At 47.5% G+C, this 24,269-nt stretch overlaps 1 protein-coding gene across 4 annotated transcripts in view; it reads left to right on the plus strand.

Moving 5' to 3' along the window:
* The first annotated feature begins 1,620 nt into the window (after positions 1–1,620).
* CD82 (CD82 molecule) overlaps positions 1,621–24,269 on the plus strand; it is a 39,112-nt gene continuing 16,463 nt past the window's right edge. The window contains exons 1-2 of one of the 4 annotated variants that reach the window (XM_066187894.1): positions 1,621–1,727; positions 20,908–20,989. In XM_066187894.1, coding sequence (XP_066043991.1) covers positions 20,927–20,989 — 63 coding nt within the window. In that variant the 5' untranslated portion in view covers positions 1,621–1,727; positions 20,908–20,926. Of the gene's footprint in view, positions 1,728–1,945; positions 2,028–9,698; positions 9,714–13,703; positions 13,722–20,907; positions 20,990–24,269 lie in introns of those variants that run through there. The other 3 variants (XM_066187893.1, XM_066187896.1, XM_066187895.1) reach the window with 3 other exon arrangements.

Consider the following 24,269-nt stretch of genomic DNA (forward strand, 5'->3'; position numbering starts at 1 on the left):
TGAAAAGAGATGCTAGTTGGAAATGAGTTTTCAGATACTGCCCCAAATAATTCTTATGTGAAAATTGTCCTTGCCTTAGACACTAACAACTGGCCTTACAAAGTTTTTTGGTATGAGAAAGGAGTCTGAGCAAAATTAGACAGTTTCCAGGCCATGGATAGCCTGGTATTTCTGTGAGCAGCTGCAGAAGTAGGGCTGGTGAGACCACACCCACAAAAACCCCTTTGCAGAGCATCATTTCACTTCCACCTTAATGTCCCTCTTCTGCCTCAGCACCTGCATTTCCCTCCCCGCTCCCTAGCTGAGCCCTCGTGCCATCTCATGAGCCTGCTGGTGGCACCGAGGGGGATGTGGAGCCCAGGGTGCTGCACACAATGCGTGTGGCACTCAGCAAGTGACACCTGCTCTCCAGGTGCAGCCTCCTCCCATGGCCCCTCCTGCCTCATGCTATCCGTGCATGAAGGAGGACTTGTTATGTGGCTTGGCTTTGCCCATTACATGACCACATGCTTATCCTGGCAAAAAAAAAAAAAAAAAATCCACAGGATAAAATAGATAAAATACAGGCTATTGGGAAGGCTGCTGAGTGTCACTGCTGTAAAAGGGAAGAAGGATATGTTTAATCCTGGTACCAGAGGAAGTGATTGGGAGCTGCAGGGAAAGGTTTGGACTGGATGAGGCTCTAAATACCAGAATGAAAGTCAAGTAAATGCAACGAATAAAGCACGGCCCAGAAAATGACCTTTTAACTTTTTTTTCTTCGAAGCCTGGTGGCATAGTAAGGAATCAGCCTTCAGACACAGAAAGATGACCAAGAGGCATCTTGTTAGGAGAGAGTTAAGTGGCCATTGTGCACTCGGTACAAAAGCCAAATGGTTTTTGCTGCCCCCAGGAATGAGGACTAGGACCTTGAGCTGCATGAGTTGTCTGGTCCTCCTCCTGCCAGGTCAGCAGGATACATGAAAGTGGGGAATGTTGCTCCTCAGAAGGGTGAGGGACCTCCTTATCTTCCTTCATTTCAGGATCGGCTTGATTGGCTTGGTTTCAGAATCTCTGAAATGAGGATTTACAGAGGATCACATTGTCTTTACTGTTAGATTGCCTTATCACTTTTATTTTTATTTGCGTTCTGCCACAAGAGAAGAGGCAGAATCCCATTGGGCTAATTATGCCACGTGCCAAGAACAAAGAGCCGGTAGTTTGAGCTTGCTGCCTGCTGCACAGAGCGGATACACTACACAAAACAGAGAAGCCCATGGAAACAATGCAGTGGCACTGGTCAGCAGAGCAAACAGCAGTCACAGCATGCGAACACCTCTCCATCTTCACAGTGCTGGAGGCACTGGGGCAAACAAGAGCTTAACGGGGTTTGGAGGGGGAACAATGTGCAGCCCGGGTGATGTTTACAGGATTCACTGGGGCAGCGAAATTGCCCACTGGAAAAATCTTTCTGTGGGTCATCAGGCTTGCTTTCACTGGGCAGGGAGCCCACAGGCTGAGCCTCGCAGCACCGGAGAAGCTGCGAGACGGGGGTTTAAGGGGTGTTTGTGTGCGCTTGTTGCACCTACTTGACGGGCCAGACAGGGGGCTCGCGGGAGGAGACGGGCTCAGGGCAAGTGCTGCGGGCAGGGCAAAGGGCCCCGGCGCCCTGCATGGCCACCTGCCCGAGCGGAGCGGGTGAGTTGGCCCCGGGTGGAGAGGAGGAGGCAGCGGCAGAGGCCTCACAGGTGGGCAGTGGAAAACGTGTGACTCGCTGTGAGGAGCGGGCAGCACGGGCTCGGAGCGGGCAGTGCCAGGCGCTGCGCGGAGCCCCAGGCGGCCGCGGCAGCCCACGGCCTCGGGCACGGCGGGACCCAGGCCAGCCGCCGGCTCTGTGCAGCGCCCGGCGGGGGCCGGGCAGGGCCGGGGGCGGTAGCCCGCCCCGGGGCCGGCTCAGCGCAGCCGCCGGCTCCGCCCCGGGGGCCACATCGGCGGAGTGGGGAGCGCTCCGCCGAGCTCAGTCGTGCCCAGCCCGCCGAGCAGAGCAGGTAGGCGCGCTGCGGCCGCCCGCCCCAGAGGGGCCGGGGGGCGGGCGGCGGGAAGGGGAGCGGGGAGCCGGGACTCCCTCCATCGCGCCCGGACACCCCGTTCCCCTCGAGCCGGGGGTCTCGGCGCGGCGGGACAGGGGCCGTGCCCGGCGGGGACTTCCCGGGGGTTTTCTGCGGGGCTTTCTGGTGGCCGGGGCGGGAGCCCCCAGTGCGGTTGGGCAGCCCCGGGGAGCCCCGCGCCCCTGCCGGCGGGGAGCGTGCGGGGCCGGGGCAGCCCCTCGGGGCGCCAGTCCCCGCTGCTGGACGCTCCACACTGGAGTCGGCGGCCGAGCTGTGATCCCCTGGTGCAGCCGGTGTGTGACACGCGAGAGACCGTGGCCAGGGGCAGCGGCCGCGGTGCCCGCAGAAGCGGGTCCTGCTGGCCCGGCGGCTTGCTGCTGTGCGGGGATATCGGCCGAGTGCCTCTGCTGCCTGCTGATGAGACTGGGCATACAGCTGGCTTCAGTCGGCTCTGTCTTGATTGATTGCCAAGATGTGGGCTGGATCCTTCTGTTGTGGTCTTACCCTATTACGACTACAGAAATCTGGTGCTGGCCCGGCCTGCTGTGTCCGTTTTCCCCCTTTCCTTTTAAAAATCTCTGAGGAGTTCAGAGCAGTGCTTGCAGTTCAGCAGCCGGGTAGATGTTGTAAATGCGAATTGCATTTGCAATGTTACTGGTAACAAATCTGTTGATAAGGGGATAGCGGCTTGTTGCACTCCAGGCATGCTGATTCTGCCCAGAGACAGCATTAAAGCTCTGCTGTGTATGCTTTCATGTAAAATGGGGTGTTTGGTACAAAAAGTAACAAACCAAAAACCCAAACCAAACCACCCTGAAATCTAAACATTGGCTTCAGTAAATTGTAAAGCTAGTTTAGGATAAAGTGTTTCTATGTCTTGGACAAGCTCTAGCATATTTGTATATGAAGTGACAGCTTGAAACTTACTAGCTGTTGGAGGGAGGGACAGTGTCCTGTTGCAGTGTTCTTAGAGGTAGTGGCTGCAGAGAAGAGCTGCTCTTGGAGATGTTTAAGGTGCTGTTGAGAGTAGAGGTTCACAGGGACATAACACATCCCACCACTTGTGAGGTCTCTGGGTTGTTAGCTTCTGACAACACCCATGTGCTTCTGTGCAAGCCAGGGTGAACAGCTGGAGAGTGCTGTCTGCCATCAGTGATACTTCCTCTCCATGTTTCTTTCTGCTGGTGTTTTTTTTTTCGTTTGTTTGGTTTTTTTTTCCCTTTCTCAGACATCTTGGGCTTAAGAAAAATCCCCTTCAAAGCCTGAGATGTGAACGTGCTGCTGTGAAGCTTGCCCACTGCATGGGAACCTTCAAGCAGAAGCCTGTGGCCAGAATAATTTTGGAGAACCACAAGGTCAAAGTGTAGCAACATTGTTCTGAAAATCTAGATAGAGGTGTCTAGTGAGAGGAGCAGTCTCAGTAGTGTGCTGATGTCAAGCATATGACATGTAAAAATGACAAATTACTCAGCTCTTACTAAATACTTCATGAGCACTAAATGGGAAGAAAGTGTTAATGAGGCAGAAGGGCACTGGGTGGTAACAGTGACCTGTTCTGCAGTGTCACTGCATGGGCGTCAGAAGACCTGCAGAACCTCTTGCAGCAGTGAGACAGTTTTTAACATTGTTTTTGATCCTTTGTCTGGACCAGGAACCCCTAGACCTGCAGTTGTGCTTTTTTACAAAAAAAAAAAAAAAAAAAAATAATAATAAAAAAAAAAATATCCATGGGTGCTTGCTCATGCTGGGCAGCCCACACAGGTGAGAAGAACCTTTGCCAACTGCTCTGCAAGCCTGTGTTTGGATTTGGAGTGGCTCAAGGAAATGAACAGCCTCTCCTCACTCCTAACATTGTGTTATTTAACACTCCTATCAGAGAAGAATCTTGCTGCCAAAATATCTTTGCTTGGTGTAGGCTCTTTGGACCTAAACCCTTCTCTGGGTGGGCTTCTCCATCCTTGTCAAAGGCTCTGGGGACCGCTGAGATGACATTCTCATCCCTGTGCTGCAGGGCTGGGTGAAGTCTTGCAGTGTTTGTTCAGCTTCTTACCTGTGTGCGACAGAAATAGAGCAAGGCGCAGGCTGAGTGCCTGGAGAAAGCCCTCCCTGTGGGCAATCTCTGTCCTGCTGCATGGAAGCTCCTCCCCTAAGAGGATTTAGCGGCTTTAATGATGTGGCTCATCTGGACTCTCTTCGTTACTGTTATTGTCTCTATTTTAGTTCTTGGGTGACGGGCAGGTGTAGTGTGACCTACAACTGTAAGCTGGTGCAGGAAATGCTTTAACGAGGCCTTCCCACAGCTCCTCGGAGGTTTTCTTGTCCCTGCTACTCAAACCACTCTGCTTCAAGCTCTTGGAAGTGCAAGGGGAGGTTTCACATGAAATTTCTCATCTGCCTGTAACCAAGGAAAGGTTCTATCACTTCTGTTTCTCCGTGTCTTGGTCTCACAGCTGTAAGGCAGGAGGGGTCTACCCAGGACTGCAGATGTTCATCCAGTAAGTGTTTAAGTCAGAGGGATGCAGGTGGGAGTTTTGCAGACCTCTGGTGCTTTTTGCAGGCCCCAGGGTACTTTTCAAACCATGGCTGTGGTTCTTGGCGCCTGCTGGCATTGTTACAGCAGGAAGCACACAGCACAGGCAAAAGGCATTGCCACAAAGACCTTTGGGCACTGATGGGATAGGGTCTGTTATGGGAATCCCAGGGGTGTGCTGGGACTTGGATCATGCCCCACGCTATCTGAAGCAGTAATTATTGCTTCACTTTAATCGTGCCTGAAGCATGGCAGCCACTTTTTTCCTGGTTGCTTTCCTTTGGCTGTTGAGTGGGAGGTGCTAGAGGGGGTGGGTCTGTCGGGGCTCAGTCTCTGAGTACCTTGGAAGGCTAAAGGAGATTGCAGTATTTCCAGTGGGCCTGTGTAACAAGGGGTAATTGGAGCCACAGCCTTTTTGCACTTACTCCTCAGTTTCCATTGTGGAAAAACTTCTGTGCACTGAAACTAACTTTTTACTGCCAGGAATTATGGCATTCACCCTAGAGTGCCTTAACTTCACCTCTCAAAATCGGAGCATGACATCTGTGTCCCGTTCTTCTCCTTCCCTCCCTTAATTTGTCCCTGAACATGGATCATGCCATCCAGAGATTTGGAGTCCTTTAGTGCAGCAAAGGGGTAGCTGGGCCCAGTAGCCTGCCCACCACCATGTGGTTGTCAGCTTTAACGGGCAAAGAAATTAGCTGTGTCCTTGCACTAATGCATCTGCTGGAGGAATGTGGGATTGGAGCTTTCTACAGGCTACAGGTTAATGACAAACGTGTGAAGGGGTGGCTGAGTGAGCCACCTTTCCTTTAGCAGCTGTGTAATGAGATGCAATCATTACCTAACCACCTCTGTCTCTTTTTGGCTTAGTGGGAATGAAATGGAGGAAAGGCTAAAAATTACAGGCTCTCTTGGCATGGTAAAAGGAATAATGCAGGAGGTATGGTCAGTGCCAGCAGTTCCATGACGGCTGGTTGGCCGGTGGCAGTGCCTGTTTGCTGAAAGCTCTCTGGGCTATCAGGCCTTGGAAACACTGAAGCAGTTAATGGCTGACTTCAGTCTAGATGGGGTGATAAGTGAAGCAGAGGAACTGCGTAGTGGAGATTGCTTAAATCACTTCTTGTGTGCACTGTCAGATTCAGAGCTAGCTAATTTTCTGGAAGAAAGATGAGGAATTACTGTGAGCAGCTCTGCAGAAGGACTGCCTGGCTGAGCACAGAAGAAAAAGGGAATAAAACAGTAGCCTATGGGGATGGGAACAGGGTTGGAGACTGCCGAGTCTGAACCCAACCGTGTGCTTTTCTGAACACCTCAGAGCCAGAGAAGCTGGGTGGTTTGTGGCTCATGCAAGGTAGATACAGGGGAAAAAGGGAAGGAGACTAAGCTGGGAACAGGCTTTGTCCTGTGGGAAGAGGTGCATGCACAGGCTGTCTGCTCTAGTTCTTTGTCTCCTTGATGGAGCTTCAGAACTGGGGCATCACCTACTGGGACACCACCATTTAAAAGCAAGTCAAACCAAAGTCCAGTGCATGAACATAATTTCTGAAAGTTCCTGGTGTGGTAAGGGCCCTGTCTGTCTTTAAGGAGCTGAGAAGGACCAGAGGAGGAGCCTTGCACATAAATGAAGTACTGGTGGAATTTGTTAAGGATGCTGTTGGGCTGCTGATTTTAGTTCCTTTTCAGCATGGCCTTGAGGCAGGTGCATCATGAAAGAGCTTTACCTTTTACTACAGAATTGCTACTGAGCTGTAAGCAGATTGCTGATCTCTTCCAGTATGATGATAATCCCATGGCCATGTGTACTGGAGAAATGCTGATCTGGGATGAACTGTATACATTAGGATATCCTGCAGCCTGAAGATTTGAAGTTATATAATGGGAAGTTCCCTTTGTAGGCAAAACAAGTCTGCTTCAGTCTCTCATATGGAAGCAGAAGAACAGATGAGCTGTCAGAGCTGCAGCCACACACCTTGAGCTTATCATCCCACAGCTGGAATTGGGAACTGCCCTTGGTCCCTCCTGCTCCCTCCCCATCCATTGCCAAGGAGGTAGTTTGGCAAAGGAAATGAGTTATCTTAGGGGAGTTTGCACAGCAGGGACTGAATATGCTGTAAAGTAGCTTTTCCTCTTGGAAATGAAGGAGGCTGTTTACCAGAGTTGTTCTGGAAAAGGGTTCACAGTCACTGGATCTGACCATATTCTTCTTCAGCGCCTTGCTTTGGTCACTGCCTCTGTGATCTCTGAGGTTTCTGTGCCCTCGCCAGGATGGGTTCAAGGGACTACACAGCAATTTGATGCTCTTAGCCGCTGCCTCTACAGGAGAGGCTTAATGCAGCACCTTGTCTGTCTAGTTTTAGAAGCAACCTGCTCCAGGATGCTGGGTCTGCTTGGGGTGGTGCACCAGACTGGCACAGGTTCGAGTGAGCTGTCTCTGGGGTTCTGTGCATTAGGTGGTTGTGGGGCCACCACGTGAGCTGTGTTGGTGCAGGACTTCTGGAACAGCATGCAGGGCACATGTGGAAAGGGCGTCTTGGTACTTGACTAGGACTTGAAGGGCTGCTTCCCATAATATAAGAACATGGAAATCCTAAATGCCCAGAGCTGATATGTCTCCTGTGATAGATGGTTAGCAGTTTTGTTGGGAATCAATTGTGATGTCTAAATTGACTCGATTATCTCCACAACTGCACAAAATGCCTCAGTGCTCTCGTTAGACCTTTCCAGGGAAGTTTCTATACCTTTTGTGGCATTTCCGTTTCTAAGTGTTCTAGTAATAGAGGGAGAAGTTTGTTTAAAGTTTTTTTTCCCTTCCTACATTATTTTTTTCTGATTTCTCCTTGGTCCTGCAAATGGCTTACTTAACATAAGTTGGAATGTGCGTGGAAAGAAATGGAAAAGAAGTTTTGTATTCAGTGGTGGCAATATCAAGGGTTTTTTTTGACTTTGCCCCCACAGCTAACATGCCTGCTTTCCAAAGTCACCATGCAGACTGCTCTGCTCCTCTCCTCTCTGCTTGTAATCAATTAATTTGTAGAGTACTCTTTGTATAAAAGGTTGCATTTTCTGGCTGGTGTGGTGACAGGACACAGGCTATAGGGCTGCATTGCTTCTGGAGCATCTTTCACGTGGTGCTGTGGCACAGAGCATCCTCTTGGCTGCTGTGAAACTTGTCATGTGTCTGTCGTGGATTGAAGTTGCTGGTGATGAGTCAGTCTTGAGTGGCTTTGCTGGAATGTCCTCAACTTCCCAGTGTGCTTCTTTTGCCTCTTTTTCCCTCACTGCCTTTCTTCTGTGTCACAGAGCTAGGCTCCATGTAAAGCATGGAAGCAGAGCAGGACTTGGCTTAGGGGGACAGACTGCTGACCTGCAGGTTAGCAAGGCTGTTTGCCCTAGCTACTGCTGGTATTTTACACTGACCAAACAGATACAGGAACTATTCTGCAGCATCTGTGCTGCATGCTTGAAGAAACTGGGGCTTAAAATGCAGGCAGGAGCTCTAATTATGCTCACATCTGAAGTCTTTTGGGGGAGACAGGAACCAGACAAAACTCCAGCTGCCCAAATGTGCTTTCCCAACAGCCTAAGAAGCTGCTGGACTCTTCTTTGCATTCAGGTCCCTTTCTAATGCTGGCTTGTAGCTATGCACATGGAATAACTGAAGAGTGCTCTGAGTTGTGCAGTAGATCTGCCTATTCCCCAAGGAAGCTCTTTTAATTAGAGAAGACTTCTGCTCGGCAGCTGCTCTGTGGAACAGTGCTAGACCACAGCTGTGTGGAGGAGCCCTGGTGAGCTCTGTGAAACAAGGTGAAGGCACAGCCCTTCCCTGGTTCCCAAGGCATCTACTGCCCTTTTCTGGAGAGGCTGCAGGTACAAGAGAAGTTAGTGCAGGCTGGTGGTGTGGGGGAGTGGATAGCTCAGCCTTGCAAGCGAGCCCCAGCCCCTCAGTGGGACTTGCTGCAGGGGTGGCTGCTCCCTGTGCACAGAGCTCAGCAGCTCCTTCGCCCCAGATCCTCCCAAGGGTGAGAACACCTGGTGGGAGTGCAGCTAAAATGGGGGTGGTCCTGGCTGCTCCTCAGGGGTTGGAAGTGATGCCCACAACTGCTGATGCTTCTGCTGGCTGATGTGAGAGGACCTGAAATGTCAGAGTTTCCTCTCACCCTTTCTCCCTGGGGGAGGTGTTGTGACTCACGGCTTCCTGGAATGAAACTGAGGTGACAAAAATGCAGTTGCCAAAACTTTATGGGAAATTTTAATGTCCAAAATTGCATCAAAGTGGCTGAAGAGACTGCCTTTCAAGGAAGGGCTATTTTGAAGACTGGCAAGCTGCTTTAATTCTCAAGTCCAAGACCTCAAAGGCTTCTTTGATTTGATGCTGCAGTCTTGCTGGTAGCCTCAGAGCCTGAGTGTTTCTACATTAATTACCAGTCCATCGTGTTGCAGCTTTGAAGGCTGTTGTGGCAGTGATTTAGACTTGATCCTGTAGTAAAATACTAGGTTCCTGCTTTGTGTAGCTTCAGGTAGATAGGAAACCATTTCCTATCCCAGCTGTCAGCCGCTGGCAAGACCCACAGGTGGGTATGCAAGTAGATGGCCATGCACCCAGTGCTGTCCCATGGGAACCTGAACGGTTGCTCCTTGTTTGCCCCGAGTAGAGACAGCCTTTGCTGCAGGGTGTTTGCTGTCAGGAAGAACAGCCTGTGCTGCCATGTGTGAGCTGAGCCAGGTCGTCAGCTGTGTTACTGTGGTGCTGTCTGATGGCTATTCCTGTGCCCAGGATCTCAGTGGAGAGCCCTGGTGCCCTGTGGTGGGTGGTTCTCCTGCTTGCAGCCTCCCATCAGAGGAGGAGCCGGCAATGGGGCTTTGCTGGGCTGGGTTTCAAGCTGCTGCGCTAGCAAGGGGTGGATGTGTATACTGGGGCAGAGGGAGCCATGTGTGACAACCATAACCTGCCCAGGTAGCATGCATGAGACCCCTTGCTGTAGTTTTAGGTGATTGGTGAGTTTGGCTTGATTAGAAATTGTGGCTCTAATGTGAAGTAAAACCAGGTGAGCCGTGGGGGGGGGGAACACAACAATGAAGTGGGATAGAGGCAGGTAAGAAAAAATAGTGTCTGCAATCCTATTAAAAAGTAGTCTTAGCCTCAATCATAATATACTGATTAAAGATGGAACAACCTGCTTTTTTTTTTCCCCTGAAATGGGAGCATTTATGTCTGCACTGAGGCTCATTGGATAATTTGTAAATTAGTTATTCTGGGTTCTTTCTTATTTTAAAGTAAATACCTCTGAACTACTCTTTTCCATCTTATTCTCCTAGCATTCTTCCATCAAGTAGTCTTCCGAAATATTTATGCTCTAAATATAGAAAAGGAGACCTCTTCAGGAAAGAAAAGGCCACTCAGCCTCTCTTGGTTCAGGTTCAGCTGAACCCGTTTTCCAGACCACTGTGCATAGGTCTGCAGACTCCAAGGAGGCCCCTCTTTTTCCCTAAACAGATCTAGCTTTTCAAAGTCTTGCTGTCTTTTTTAACTGCCAAATTCCTAGGGAACCTATCCCATATGTCTGTTCTTCTTGGCTCGAAACAGTTCTGTCCAGAACCTACACATGTATTTCTCTGAAGGATTGATTATTTTCTTTTTTAGGGATGGTTTTGGAGGTGTGATCTTAACTGCAGATGGCAGATCTATCACTAATCAATGTTCTTCTATTGCTCCAATTAACTCTGCTGGGATTACCTGCATGGTAATGTAATAATCATCAGGGTAGCAAAACACCTCTGTGTATTGCAGTCTGCCTTGCAGTTCAGGGCCATCTTCATAGAAGGGCAACCAAAAGTTTTTGGGTATCTCTTCCAGCTGGCTAAGTGTTTTCTAGAGGATCCCTTTGTTTTTCAGCCTTGTCCGCTGAGATTTCTTATTGTGGCATTTCACTTCCTAAAATGCTTAGCCTGCGAACAAAGCAGCTTCACTGCAGCTTCTGTAACAGCTCATGCTGTGTTATTCTTGCTCCTCACAGTGTTACTCTTTGCTGCTGTACAATGTTGCTTTCTTTTCCATTTTCTGTCTTCTGTCGAAAGAGCTTGGCATGAGGAGAGTGTTCTCTAAAGGTGAAAGAAAAAAGTGCTAGACAATGCTGCTGTACATCTGAGAGACTGTTCAGCAGCCCTTGTTGGGACTGACTGTTCCAGTGCAAGGTTTGAAATAGCTTCTGAGTTGCATCCTCAGAGTGATCAGGGCAGCAAGGGCTTGGGCTATTGTGGCCCAGTGCTGCCAGTTACAAATGTGAAACTATTCGTATTATTTACCGTGATGTTGGAGAGGGAAAATGCTGTTGAGGTGAATGTTCTTGAATAGCAGGAAATGACTCAAAATATCTGTGGTTTAAAGTCCTGCACTTTAGGGTTTTATTGCACTCCTGCCCTCTGTATGTCATCATTTTGGAAACAGGGGCTGCTTGAGTCAGAATATCTTCCTCAGGAGCTTTTTATAGTTCCGGCTTTCTCTTTTCATTCGTACCCTTTGGCAGTGTCAAGTGGCATCTGTGGCATGAAACTCAGGATGTTGTGAAATGTTTGTGCACAGACTGTCTGTGACAGTGCTCCCCTCGTCAGCAGGGCAGACCGTGCTCCAGTACGGCACAAGGTCTCCTGTGACCCGGGGGTGGTCTGGTGGAAGTTCAGCTTCCTCTGGGGCAGAGGCTGGGTCCGGGAGTAACCTTCTGTGGCTGTGCCACTGCTGCCACAGTATGTGTGATTCTGTTCTGCTGAGTTTGGAGGCCCCAAGCTCAGCTGGCCTTGTCTGCTGGTAACAAATGGTTTGGCTGAGTTGCCTCCCTTGTCTTCCCTGTTTATGCAAATCTGGGAGAGATCATGAGGTACTTTGTGTGAAAATCTAATAAAGCAGGAATCCTTTACTTCTGATTTCTGTACTGTCAGCCTGCAGTGGGGGCCTTCAGATTGGAGGCCCACGGTGATGGTAGGGCAGACCTTGCAGAAGAGGGGGAAGATGGTTACAGCTGCTGATCTGCGCTCTTCTGCTCTAGAATCCCATGTAGCAGTGCCAATGTACTAGCAGGGGCACAGGAGTGGTTCAGGTAGCTACATATTAGCAAATGCTCTATTTGGCAAAACCAAAGTTTCCTCAAATTACAAATAATAAAGGGACTGTTTCTGATAAATACCAAAAGGTGTATCCCCTTGTGGCCTGAGGCTCTTTCCTGTGCCAATAGGACTTAATTTCACTTTCCAGTCATGATGGGTTTGCAGTACTCTTCCAGCTCTACTTAATTTGTGGGTAAAGGGTTAAAACCTCAGCTTCTTTAGATCAGTGCCTTGCTATCTGTAAGGGATCTGATACAAAGCATGTGATATGATTAAGGTAGACTGCTAGCCTGTCTCTTCTGTTGCTCAAGGATAATTACTTAATTCTAAAGCTTCACAGTCATTTGGAATAACAAGGCAGAGGCCTCTTCTGTTTGCTTTGTGGTGGGTTTTAGGTTTTTAGTTTCTTTGTTGTTTCTTTTTTTCTTTCTGCCACTTGAGACCATGTGGATGTACTCTAGGGGGAGAAGTCTTAGGGACGATCCTGGTGGCAGGAGACACTTCTATCCTCCAGTGGTCTGTCAGCTGCAAGGGACTTCATTGCTCTGGTGACTCAGATAGTTTGGCAGGGTGAGCTCCTCCAGAGGTTTAATCTGAGAAGAACAAGGGAGTGCTCATTGCCTTATGCCCTTCTGAATAGGCAGTCTTTACTGCTTTGACTTCTAGAAGTGTCTGGCTTCAGCTACAAAATGAACTCCAGGAGAACCTGCAATTACTGGGAGCGGTGGTGAGTTAGCTCAGCTTCCTTCCGATGCCAGGTGCTGGTGCCCAGGCTCTGCTCTGCCCCACCCCATCCACCTGTCTATGGAGGTGTGTGCTCTGAAGACTCAATAGGGGAGAGGGGAGGTGGAAAGAGAAGTTGTTTAAGTGCTGCACAAGTTGCTAAGCTGTGGAAAACTTCTTGCCCTTGAAGTAAAACTGCTTTCTCTGCTAATTACTAAAAAGAACCAAGAGAGTAGGAAACCTCATTTCCCAGGTCAAGCAGATGCTGTAACTTCTCAGAAACCTGTTTATGTAATGGGTGTGCTGAATCTAATCACCCATTAGTTATTTGTCCTAGCATCTGAGAAAGTGGAACTAACTGAAAACCAGTTTGTTTGGAAAGGGAAATTTACAGTAAAAAGTCCTCGACCTTGACCTCTTGCATTTTATGGGAGGAGGAAGCAGAGAAGATAAAAATCAGTTATATTACCTGGCTCCTACCTAAGTCTCACAATCTCTGCTGCTGTTTCATAAAACAGAAAAAAAGGCTTTCTTCGTGCCTGGATTGTGATAGCTTTTGGGTTCTCTGGCAGGGAGAAAAAGCTGCCGAGTCTGAGGAAGGTGTCTCCAAGCCAAGTGGCACTGGGACAGATATTGTGCAACTCCATGGAGATTTGTTGACCTCCAAGGAATTGCTCGCATGAGAAGGGAGGGATGGGACGCTGTCCTATGCATGTACTCGCACCTGGGATTTCCAGGCTGATGACTGGCATAAGGAAACACTTAGAAGCATCCCCTGTGCTGAAGAACTGTGCTGGGCAGAAGTTACCTGAGCACAAGCAGAATGCTCCTTATCTGTGCTGGTCACCCTCCTGCAGTTTGGAGAGCAGGTCCTGCTCACAGGTTTTGCTCCTCTGTGGGGAGGTGTGGGTAGGCCAGAGCAGGGGGACTGGTTTTGACACACTGGTGCCACTCACAGATGTGGGAGCTGGTGGGCACGTCCATTTCAGAGGTTAGGTTTGCAGCCTGGCAGCTCCAAGTGCAGGAAACAAAGCTGAGCTGGTCTTGTTATTGAAGCGATTAAAGAGCCAATGTAGTCAAGTGACAGAGTTGCCCAACCAGTTTAGTGAAAACTCTGCATTTTTACTGCATTGTATGCTGGCTTTAGTCAGTGTGGAGACCTCTTTCTGGACCTGACCTGCAGAGCTTGTTGCACAACTGGCATTCTAATACGTGGTAATTAAAAAAAAGAAAGTCCCCTAAACTGTACTTTTGGCTATTTCTTCTGTCTGCTGTTTTTGGTAAGTTGATCAATTTCTTTTCTCTCTCTCTCTCTCTCTCTCTCTTTTTTTTTTTTTTTTTTTTTTTTTTTGGGAGAGAGGAGGATCAAATGACTTCTGGGACAAGTTGTGGGGTTTGGGGTTGGTTTTTTTCTTCCATTTTTTGGCAGAGTTCTATCTCTGGTGTCGATGTATGGAAAGTTTTACTTAAATCAGAGAAATGCTGTCCTGCAAATACTGTCATGCTGCGCAAGCATGAGTGTGTAGGCTGAAAATAGCAAAGAACTTTCTCAATTTGCCAGTTGCAGGGACTGAAGACCTACTTAAATGTTGGCTTTCAAACTGAAGTGTGAAGGCCAGATGTTCTCAAAACGTGTTACACTGCTTGTAAACATAGAGATAAAAACATGCTTCTAAAACCTCTGCTGCTCTTTGATACTGAACTGTGGGATTGGTTTCTTTTTAACGATATGATAGTGGTTTATAAATATCTGATCACTTCTTGTTGAGCATCAGAAGTACATTTCTAAAATACGCATTTCCTTTTTACAAAATACACAGCGTGTGCTTGCTGTGATAAAACATACTGGAAGATCTGTGCCATCATAGGAAGTCCTATGGGTGCTTTCTAATCCAGGGTCTTGCTGAAGAATGCAGTTGCTAGTCAGATAAATCACACTACAGAATATTAACTACAGGAGTCAGTCAGAAAAGCTGAATGTCTTACCACGTGCACCAGGAGCAAGTCTGCCTTTGCCGTGTGAGCTGATAAGTTCCCTCAGAAACTATTCCTGAGAAATCTGTTTTTTGCCAGTGGTATTTCTGCAGTACTTGCAGCCAGCTGTTGCCTTCCTCTAGTCTGCTCCCTTTGCCCCATGAGTAGCAAATGCAGAGGGACTGCATGCACACTTGAGTCTCTGTCCTGCAGATGTTTTGCAGGTGCTGTTGGGGTCTCACTGTACGTGTCTGTGCTGGCAGTTCAAAGTTTGCAGATAATTATGTGTGGTGCTGCAGTCTGCAGGCTAATGTGGCTGTGCTGGTCTCTCTGTGCTTAGCCCTCAGACCATTTCCTCTATGCTTGAAGACAATTACTTGTACTTCAGAAGAAACTGTCTCTAGTTGTAAATGGAATAAGAGAGGGTCTGGTTTGTTCTGTTTTCAAAATTTGTAATCTGCAGAAATACTTTTCTACTTTGTACTGACATTTTCCTTCAAAAAGAAACTGTAGCTGTATCACTGAGATACATGCATATATATATATATATATAAAAAGACATAATACATACCTTAATTTTTAGGATCCAGCTTCTCTCTCAATCCTTCTATTGTAACTTGTGAAGAGATGCTATTTGGAAAATCTCCACGACAAACATAATCTTGTTTATGTTTTCAAGGTCGTTACACAGCTGGTATTATCTCAGTGAAGCTTAAAGGAAAGTTCAGTGAATTCAGACTTGGGTCATTCATCAGCTATGTTGTTATTTGCTTCCCAGAGACAAGATGTACCTCCCAGGTGTACTTAAAGTCCAAGGCCTTTATATATTAACGTCAACAAGATGAACTCTTTAGGATATTCTTTGTATGTTAATGGGGCTGTAACTTACAGTCCCTGCCCTGAGGACAGTGATGTACCTGGTTAACAGGAGACTTAGTAACTCCACCATTGTTCATTAACTGGTACTGTTGTGTGAAGCTGTCCTGTCTCATCAGTCATTATAGGGAGACTTTCTGATTGCCAAATGTCTGTTCTGCTTGTGCACGGATAGAGAAGCAGCTGGGCTTTGGGCTGCAAGTGCTCAGAATTCTGCAAACAACCTGTTTCCTCCTCTGCCCCATGGCTTTCTGAGCTGCCCCTTCCCATCTCTCCTGCATGGGGATGGCTGCCTTGGATCTGGAAAGTGGCCATTTAGTGAGCAACTTCAGTGTGTGGCTTCTGTGGGTCTCTGTGCAGCTCTAGGTCTAATCTGATTCTGGCTTCTGGATTGGGGTAATACTGCAAAAAGTAACTACACTGGCTTTCGAAATGGCCTCAGACTCATGCAAATTACTGTGCAGATAAACATATTTATGGAACCAGCAGCATGCTGATCCCTTCCTAGGAACACCTGCTAGTTGCTTTCGGCAGAGGGAACCAGTTACGCAACCTGAGTACAGCAGTGGGAGCTCCTCCATCTCCAGGATTTCTTGGTCAATCTGTCTGCAAATGTACTCAGCTAACTTTGGTCAATGTTTTGGAGACAGGAAGGTGACACTGAATCAGGGACAGCTTTAGATATTTTAAGTGTCCAGCCTTGTAATATCTTGAGGGAAATTACCTGTTGCAATGTGTAAGACTTAGGTAAATGAGGAATATAATGGTTGCTTGTTGTGTCAAGAAGCACCTGCAGTGCTTGAAATCAGCTGAGGCTACTTTGGAGGTTGCTTCAGTGGACCAGCTGGACTTTCACGCAAAGATCCCACCTTCCACATCAGATGCAAGATGTGAAGGAGGATCAGGAGCCTTAGGGTAGGTATGTTGCAGAACCTTAGTTCATAGTGCTGGCTGCAGCATCTCTGCATCTGTCAAACTGGAAGTTTCTCTGTGAGCAGGCAGGAGGGATAGCAGAACTGAGCCAGCATGCGAGCCTTACAGGGCATTTGAGGTGTTTTTGGGGGCAGGGGAAACACCAACTTGTGAAAGCCAAATCTGATGCTGGTTTGACCTCATCCTAGCCTGATGGAAGCTGGTAGTAGTGTGTCCTATAGGGTCTGCCTTTGTTTTATGTTCCTTGATGTTAGAGCCTAAGTGGTGGTGGTGGGGGGGAGCAGCTAGTCAGAGTACACAGAAGTAACCTGCAGCTTCTTTGTACCCAGTCATTTCCTGTCCTTAAGCAAGAGGATCTGCCCAGGAGGGAACAGCATCCTCAGGCTATGTAGATGAAGTCAAATGTGAACCCTCTTTACCTGGAGTATTGGGACTGACTGTCAGGGCTCAGTGCTCTTGGGAACATGTGTGCTGTCCTTAAGGGTTTGCATGAACTTTGCACTTTTTTGTAAATCTACTGAGACAGTGATTTCCACAGCTGTTCTGCTCTGGTTTGTTTTGTGATTCTTCCTTTTCTTTCATTGCACTCATAACTGAGCACCTTTTTTGTGCTGTATGGTAACTTGGCAGCTGAGGTGTTTCGGTTGCCAGAGCTCATCAAGGAGAAAGCTGTGGAGTGAGCACAAAGGTGTGCTGCAGAGGAGGGCTCAGCCCTTCCCAGCAGAGCTGCGTGGCCCAGGCATGTACAGCACTGGCCTGGGCCAGATATCATAAACTTCACTGAGCACCAAGCATGAAGTACTTGCTGGGTGGAGGCAGTACAGGATCTAATTGGGTAGAGCAGAATTGTAATTAAAAATTAACTTAGCCTCTCTGCCCCTTGGCTGATGTGGTTATAATGTCTGTGCATGAATTTTCCTCTTCCTGCCTCTGAGGCCAATGGTGGGGTCCGGAGGCAGAGGTTTTCAACTCTCCTCATATCACCTGTCCTTCTCTGGGGTCACCTTTTACAGGAGGGGGACTGGGAGTTTCACAGGCTCCTGTGACAAAAGTTAATCTCGGAGCTGTGACAGGACTCCTTGGCAGTTGCTAACAAAGCAGGCCTCTGTCTACATCTCCTCAGACACACATGTCCTGGATTTTATGTTGCTGCTCCACATACAGGTCTTGCTGTCATAGCTGTTTCTGGGAGAATGACAAGCCTGAAAGCTGGAGATCATGGAGGAGGCAGGAAGCCATCCCCTGATGCCAGTCTAGCCTGTGAAGACCCATTCCATTCCTTCCTGATAGGAAACCCCTGAGTTCTAAATCAATTGATTCCTTCCTGGAATTAGTTCTCCCTTCAGGTCCTGGAACTGAACCTGGGCTAAGAAACACCCCGGATCAACTTCACAGCACCTGACCAGGCTGTGTTGGCAACCAAGTTTCTATGGCAGTAGTGCCCCAAAGCAACACGCTGCATAAATAATCCTGCATATCTTTACAAGATGGAGAATGAGAGGTTGGAAGAAATGTCATTCTGCAAGCTGATGGTGTCTTGTAAAATCCTCTGCAGAGCTGGCATCAATCTGGAGAATGACAGGGAAAATTTGGATGTGTAGGTACAGGATTGTTGAAAAGAGTGGATGTTGCTGTTTGGGGTTGAAAATTCAAATGGTCAAAGTAGTAGGAGTGGACAGGTAGAGGAAAAAACAAATAATTGTGGACAATTAATGGAATTTGAAAGCTGCAGCTGTATTTAACCTCTGCATGCATTGCTTCAAGACATTAAGGCTCAAAATTTGAGCAATTTCAGAAGCAAACTTCAAGTTTTACTGCAGCACTAGATATGGCACTTACGTTGACTTTTTGGTGCTGAGTGGCCTCTGGATATATCTGGTTGTGATAACTCCAAGCTCATTTGCTTCCAAACCTGACCTATCTCAAATTTTGTTAAGCTTCTGCTTCTACTGTATGATGGTGTTGCTAATCTTATGACTGTGCAATTTCAGAAGATGGAGTTTTGAGGAGTTTCATTGATGTAGTGGACAAAAATAAGTTAATTTGCAAAGAATGGAAAACTAGAAAATGTTTAATATTTCAGTAGAGCTCTAAAGTATCTTAAAAGCTCAAAGCAAAACCTTAAGACCCTTTTTCTTTTCTGACATGAAAACTGTATTTTGAATTATTTTAAGGCTAGGAGCTGTGAAAGAGATACATTGCCCTGTGGCAAGGAGAGAATGGTGCATAATGCTGTAATGCACAGTTGGGGTTTGTTGTTTGTTTTGGGGTTTCTTTTTAATAAACTTTGAAGATGGTATGTCTTTAACAAATAGCTAGGAGTAGAAGAGCCCTGAAAGCAATATTTTACTCTTGTTACCTCAGGCATATCTTCTTCCACAGTAAACTTGCTTTGCTGCTTAATTAGGTGAAATAATTTTTATAAAGATCCTAACAGCTTTGCAAATCTGTTTTCCTGACAAATCAAAACAGTGTGGGCAGAGTTTAAATAGGCAGCATACGGCTTTTAGTGCTAGAAAGCAAGTCAGTGAGTAGTGGGACTTGCCCCTCCAGTTTGAAAATTAGGAGGATTGCACCTGGGATCAGATGTCTTAAGGTAAGAAGTCCGGTGGACTGTGCAGGAAGTTGTTACCTAGCTTGGTTCTTGGCTAAGTTAGAGAAGAGAAAAACATTTGTAACCCCCACAGAAATTCATCATTGCCTAGGGAGATGGCTGCCTTCGTGTTCTGGTTAGACTGCCAGGCTCCTGTTTGTGATCCTGTTAAGAGGAGATGTGTTCGTGGTGAAGCCAGGAAGCAAGCCAGCTGGATGGGCAAATTTACATCTTAATTATCCTCTCCAGGTGCAGCCTTAGGTGTTGGAAGCCTTACCTTCCAGGACTAGTGGCTTGAGAGAGCGTTTCTCCTGCAGAGGAAAGGAGGAATTCTGCTAATGGAGAGCCTTCATTCCCTTTTCCTAGGTTGGTAGTGATGCAGCTATTGTAGAGTGCATCTGTGCTGGAGCAGAGCCAAGTCATGGTGATGGCTGCACTCAGGGGCACTGAAAATGGGAATGCTGTGTGTTTGATATTTGGTGTACATATGGACCAGTAACTATTAGAGGACTTTTCCATGACTCATTTGAAGGACCTACTTTTGGGTGCAACTGGCTTTATGGCCTCTGACCCGAGGAGTTAACTGAAGAAAAACTGACTGAGATATTGCTAAGAGCTCCTTAAGTGCAATGACTACTATACAGATCAGATTTGAGATGAGTCTGTAGCACAGCTGGCTGACATTTTACATCTCTGCTGCTTTCATCTCAATAACATCTTGCTAGGTGCTGTGCAGTGATGGGCTTAGCACAGTCTCTAGCCGTGGCATTCCTTGAAATTAGAGCAGCAAGTTGAGCCACAGAGTTCAGACTTTCTCTCCTGGTAGTTTGAGGGTGACCATTGCTTGTTGGGAAGGCTAACCAGTTATAACGAGGCCCACATACTAGTTCAGCTCCAGAGTTAACCTAAATATTTAATAGGATTATGCAAAAGCCTTTGATTGAAACAAAAGAACGGACTGGGCTCCGGTGATCCTTGGTACATGCAGGCTGACAGCAGATAGCCTGCTGACCTTGCTCTCTCTTGGGGCTGTTTCTTCCCAGGCCAGGCTGGTGACCCCAGCCTGGTATTGCTCTTCCTCTGGCTGGTGATTCTTTAAGTGACATGGTGTGTTTGGAGCAAGGAGCTTGGTAAAGTAAATTTTAAGGAACTTAAAAGTTCTCTGTTTTTATGTAGGAAATAACTGAGTCTGGAGCAGGAAGGAGAAGCAGGAAAGCTGACAGAACCACAGAATGGGTCAGGTTGGAAAGGACCACAGTGGTCATCAGGTCCAAACCTCCCTGTTCAAGCAGGGTCATCCAAGAGAATATAACACAGGATTGCATCCAGATGGTTCTTGAATATCTCCAGTGAGGGAGATTTCACACCCTCTCTGAGCAATCTATTCTGGTGTGTGGTCACATGCCCAGCAAAGAAGTTCTTCCTCGTGTTCAGGTGGAACTTCCTATGCATCAGTTTCTGCCTGTTGCTTCTTGTCCTGTTGCTTAGCACCACCAAGCAGAGCCTGGCTCTTCCTCTGACACCCTTCTTTCAGATACTAGTAGACATTGATGACATTGATGAGGTCCCCTCTCAGTCATCTCTTTTCTAGGCTGAACAGGTTTTACTCTTGCAGCCTGTCCTTATAAGAGAGACGCTTCAGCCCGTTAATAATCTCTGTTGTTTTTAGTAATCTGTATTGCTCCAGAAGCTCCATGCATCTCTTTTGCTGCTGTCAGGGAATTGAAGTCGCTTGCATCACTTTTCACGACCAGGAGTAATAGCTAGGGTTGGTGTTTTGGTTGATGCTACTATTGCAAAGTCAATATAAATAGTGATGGAATTATCAGTGTATTTGTGGTTAAATCTCTTCTGTAACTGCTGATAGCTCTGTGTCACTCTTCAGGAGATCTTGGCAGCAGTGACTGTAGTGTGGTGCTGGTGTCTTGTTTTACTGTCCTGAAAAGGCAACACTGGCATTCTGTGCTGTCTGTGCATGTGCTCTGAGGCCCACCAGATGGTCCAGAGCTCTGCACAGGGTAAGGGTGTTCCTCTGAAGCTGCCAGAAGACCTGTCTGTAACATAACTCATTGTCTCTGTTTTCCCCTTAGGTCCCGTAAGTGAAAGAAGATGGGGTCTGGCTGCCTAAAAGTCACCAAGTACTTCCTCTTCCTTTTCAATCTCCTGTTCCTTGTAAGTATTTTGAGCATCTCTGGAGTAAGAAAGAAGTCCTGGACCAAAGTTAGCTAGAAGTTGGGTTTTTTTGGGTTTGTTTTTTTTTTGGGGGGTGGTTGTTTTTGTTTTGTTTTGTGTTTTTTGGGGGGGGTGTTGTTTTGTTTTTGTTTTGTTTTGTTTTTTTGTTTTGTTTTGGGATGTTGGCCCAGTGTGTTTATTAAAAAAAATGGCCACAGTTTTGGAAGGAGGGAGAGGACCCCTGAAGTTGAGGAATGTCAGAGCTGCTGTGTGTCTCAGGTATGCCAAGCAGCTCTCCACTCCCAGTAGCCACCTGCTGCCTCCAGTGCACAAAGCTGCATTCCTGCATTGGGAAGGGAAAGCAGGAGTTATGGGTTCTTTCTGTAAGGAGAGTAGTTGTAACTACTTTCTCGGACACATCTGGAGTAGCAGCTGAACTGTCCCTGAGCAGCAAAGCTACAAAACCTGCCAAATAATGGTGGTGCCCTCCTAAATAGGCCAGCCAGGCTTCAAAGAACAACTCTAATTTTGTTTGAGTCCCAACGGCTGGTTTTGATTTGTGAAAAGATGAATTAGTCCAAGTCTCCTGTTTGAAATGGAGTTGGGAGGTGGGGGAGACTGGGACAGGCTTGTCTGGGGAAATAAAACCGCCCAGTTTTTTTCAAATGTGAGGCTTAGCAAAAGATGAACTCCTTTTGGAGCAGATTGGGTCTGGGAGGGCCACACATGTTCTTGCATGCATCTTTCTGATGCCTAGATATTGTGTGTCCTGTGGGAAGTGATGGTACTGTTGGTGAGGCTTTCTTGCAGTGGAATGGTGTAGTGGGGAAGTGCAAGGTTTCAGCTTTCCACATGTCAGCAAGAAAATAGCCTGTCTGATACTGTTGTCCTTTGTGTAGTATGTGAGGAAAAGGAAGGGTCAGGCTGGGAGAGAAGGGAGGGAAGTGAATCATGATAAGATGAGCACTGCTTTTTGGTGTCTGTCCCTGCACACAGCTTCACTCCTGCTTTCTGCATGGCTGCACTGTGCTGGTAGCACACAGGATGAACTTGAGGCACATCTGGATCTGGTTTCCCTTGGCTTACTGTGCTCGCTTTTCCTCTCTGTGTTTACTTCCATCCTAAGAGTAGTTAACTGGACTCTAATGGTCCAAAGCCAGGGGTGGTCAGAGCATCCATGGGGAAGGTTCTTGGGAGGGAGAGGAGAGGTATTTCAAGTACCACTTGGTCTTTCTGAGTATGATTTAGTTCACTTTAAAGACAGGAAAAATCATCTAAGTCCAGGCCTGTCCCCCTACTATTGCAGGACTCCTATGCAGATACCAGCATCCAGTCTCTCTCCTCTCTTGAAGAAGTGATAAATTTTAAGCAGCATATAACAGCCAGTCTACCCTGGGAAGCAGAGCTGTGTTTGTTAAGACAGTGTTTGAGTCTTGCTGAAGCCCAGTATCTGGCCACTGTCTAGTTTTCCTTAATGCCCAAACCTCGGTCTGAGTTCATTGTCTAATATCTGTGTAGCGAAAGTTCTCTCCACAAAAGCCAGCCTAGCATATAGGAAAGGAGGAAGATGATAGTTTGAAATACTGCAGTACTGTACAACACTGTCACTGTTTTTGCTGTCTGCTGTTAATGGTCATTGTGGCATCTTTATTGCACGTTGCCTTTCTCTCCCTGCTCTGCTGAGGCAGGCATGGTTGCAGGCAGCCTGTGGGTTTAGGTGCGTTCTCAGGAGGCAGAATTGAACTTTATTGGGCTGACCCACATCCATGCTGCACTTTCCTATATTTTGCAAGACTGTGAGGATGGCAGGTGCTGAATACTTCTCTGTGTCCTGGAGAGGTTTGAGAGCTCCTGCCTGGGTGGCAAGTAATTGGAAGTAGCTGATCTTTTTCTTGTACACACCCTCCTGTGAGCCAACTCCTCTGGTGTAGCACCCAGCCCCCCTTTCTCCTGTGGAAAGCTGATCGGGTTCACTGAGCTGGACCTGGAGAGTAAGAACTTAAGGGTAGGATGTATTGTGAGAAGGTCTATGCTGACTGAAGGGGGAAGCTACTTTAAATGGGCTCTTTAACCCTGCTGTGCAGCACGGGCATTGTCTTCCCCTTGGACTGCTCTGTCAAAGCGAGGTCACCAAAGCCACTGTGTTCTGGCTGAGCTCGATACTTCTCTCGAGTGAAGAAGTGCTTCTGTCTTAACTGAGGGCAGGCTTTTTGCATGTGCCAGATGTTGAGGAAGGTGGCATACATTACTCCCTCCCTCTCATAGGAAGTAGTTGACCTGAGACGTTTTTCCATTATTGTTCAAGGTCTGAACTGGGGAGAGTAGTTGGTGATTCTTGACCTTATACAGTGTGGTAGAGCTATATTAATCTAGCAGAGAAACCGCTTGTATTGAGTTGCCGGGAGCTATCAGCACAGATTTTGAGTACCTTGTGCTGGTTTCCTGAAGCTGCTGAGCTTTGTGAGGAGAGTGCTTGAGCAAAGGTGAGCACCAGTGCTGCTGACAGAGCCCTGTGTCTGCTTTGGACCTTGAGCTGAAGGCCTATGTGATTGCACCCTGTGCAGGCCAGCCCTTGCTGGCTAAAGTGTGTTCTTCAGCCTTGCTGATGACTGAAGCCTTTAGAGCCATGCTGGTGACTCTTTTTAGAAGTTAGTTATTGAAATAGCACTCCTCTACAGCTCGAGGTCTGTGAGAAGGTCGCTTGTTATAGATGAAGTAGTTCAGGGACTTAGTGGTATTTTGCAGTCTTGGAGCTTTACTTCAGGGAAGGGTTTGACCTGCTTTGATTTAAGGGAAGAAGGTTACTTGGGCTGCCTGCCTGCTTGCTAGAAAAGATACCAGATAAGCTTGGAGTATAATCTTAGTTTCCTAATCAGAATTTAACACGTCTGCCTTCTTGGCTAGCAGACACGTGGTGCATCACATGTGCTTAAAGGGAAAACAGCTCTGCAAGACAAGTTTAGCAGTCTCTGGAAACTTTGTTTGGAACATACAAATGTCTGTCCTGCTTCTAACCCTCAGTAAATACAGCAGAGGGCTGCTACCTACGGCAAAGCCTGGAGTTCTAGAGCTTTCCTGTTGGCCCTGTGCCAACAGGTTCAGTGTTACATCACACAGTCTGAGCATGAAGGAAAGCTGTGCTGGGGAAGGAAAGCTGGGAACCCCCGGCTGCTCTTTCCAGCAAGATGAGTCAGCTCCATCACAGCTTAGTTTTTTCAAGCCCCTCTTGACTAGCTCTCTGTGGGAAACTGCTGCCCCTGTATTGAGGGATCTGCATCCT

This window comes from Chamaea fasciata, unplaced genomic scaffold (genome assembly GCF_029207755.1).
Source record: "Chamaea fasciata isolate MVZ Bird 193981 ecotype frontalis unplaced genomic scaffold, bChaFas1.0.hap1 SCAF_7, whole genome shotgun sequence".
NCBI classification, from domain to species: domain Eukaryota; kingdom Metazoa; phylum Chordata; class Aves; order Passeriformes; family Sylviidae; genus Chamaea; species Chamaea fasciata.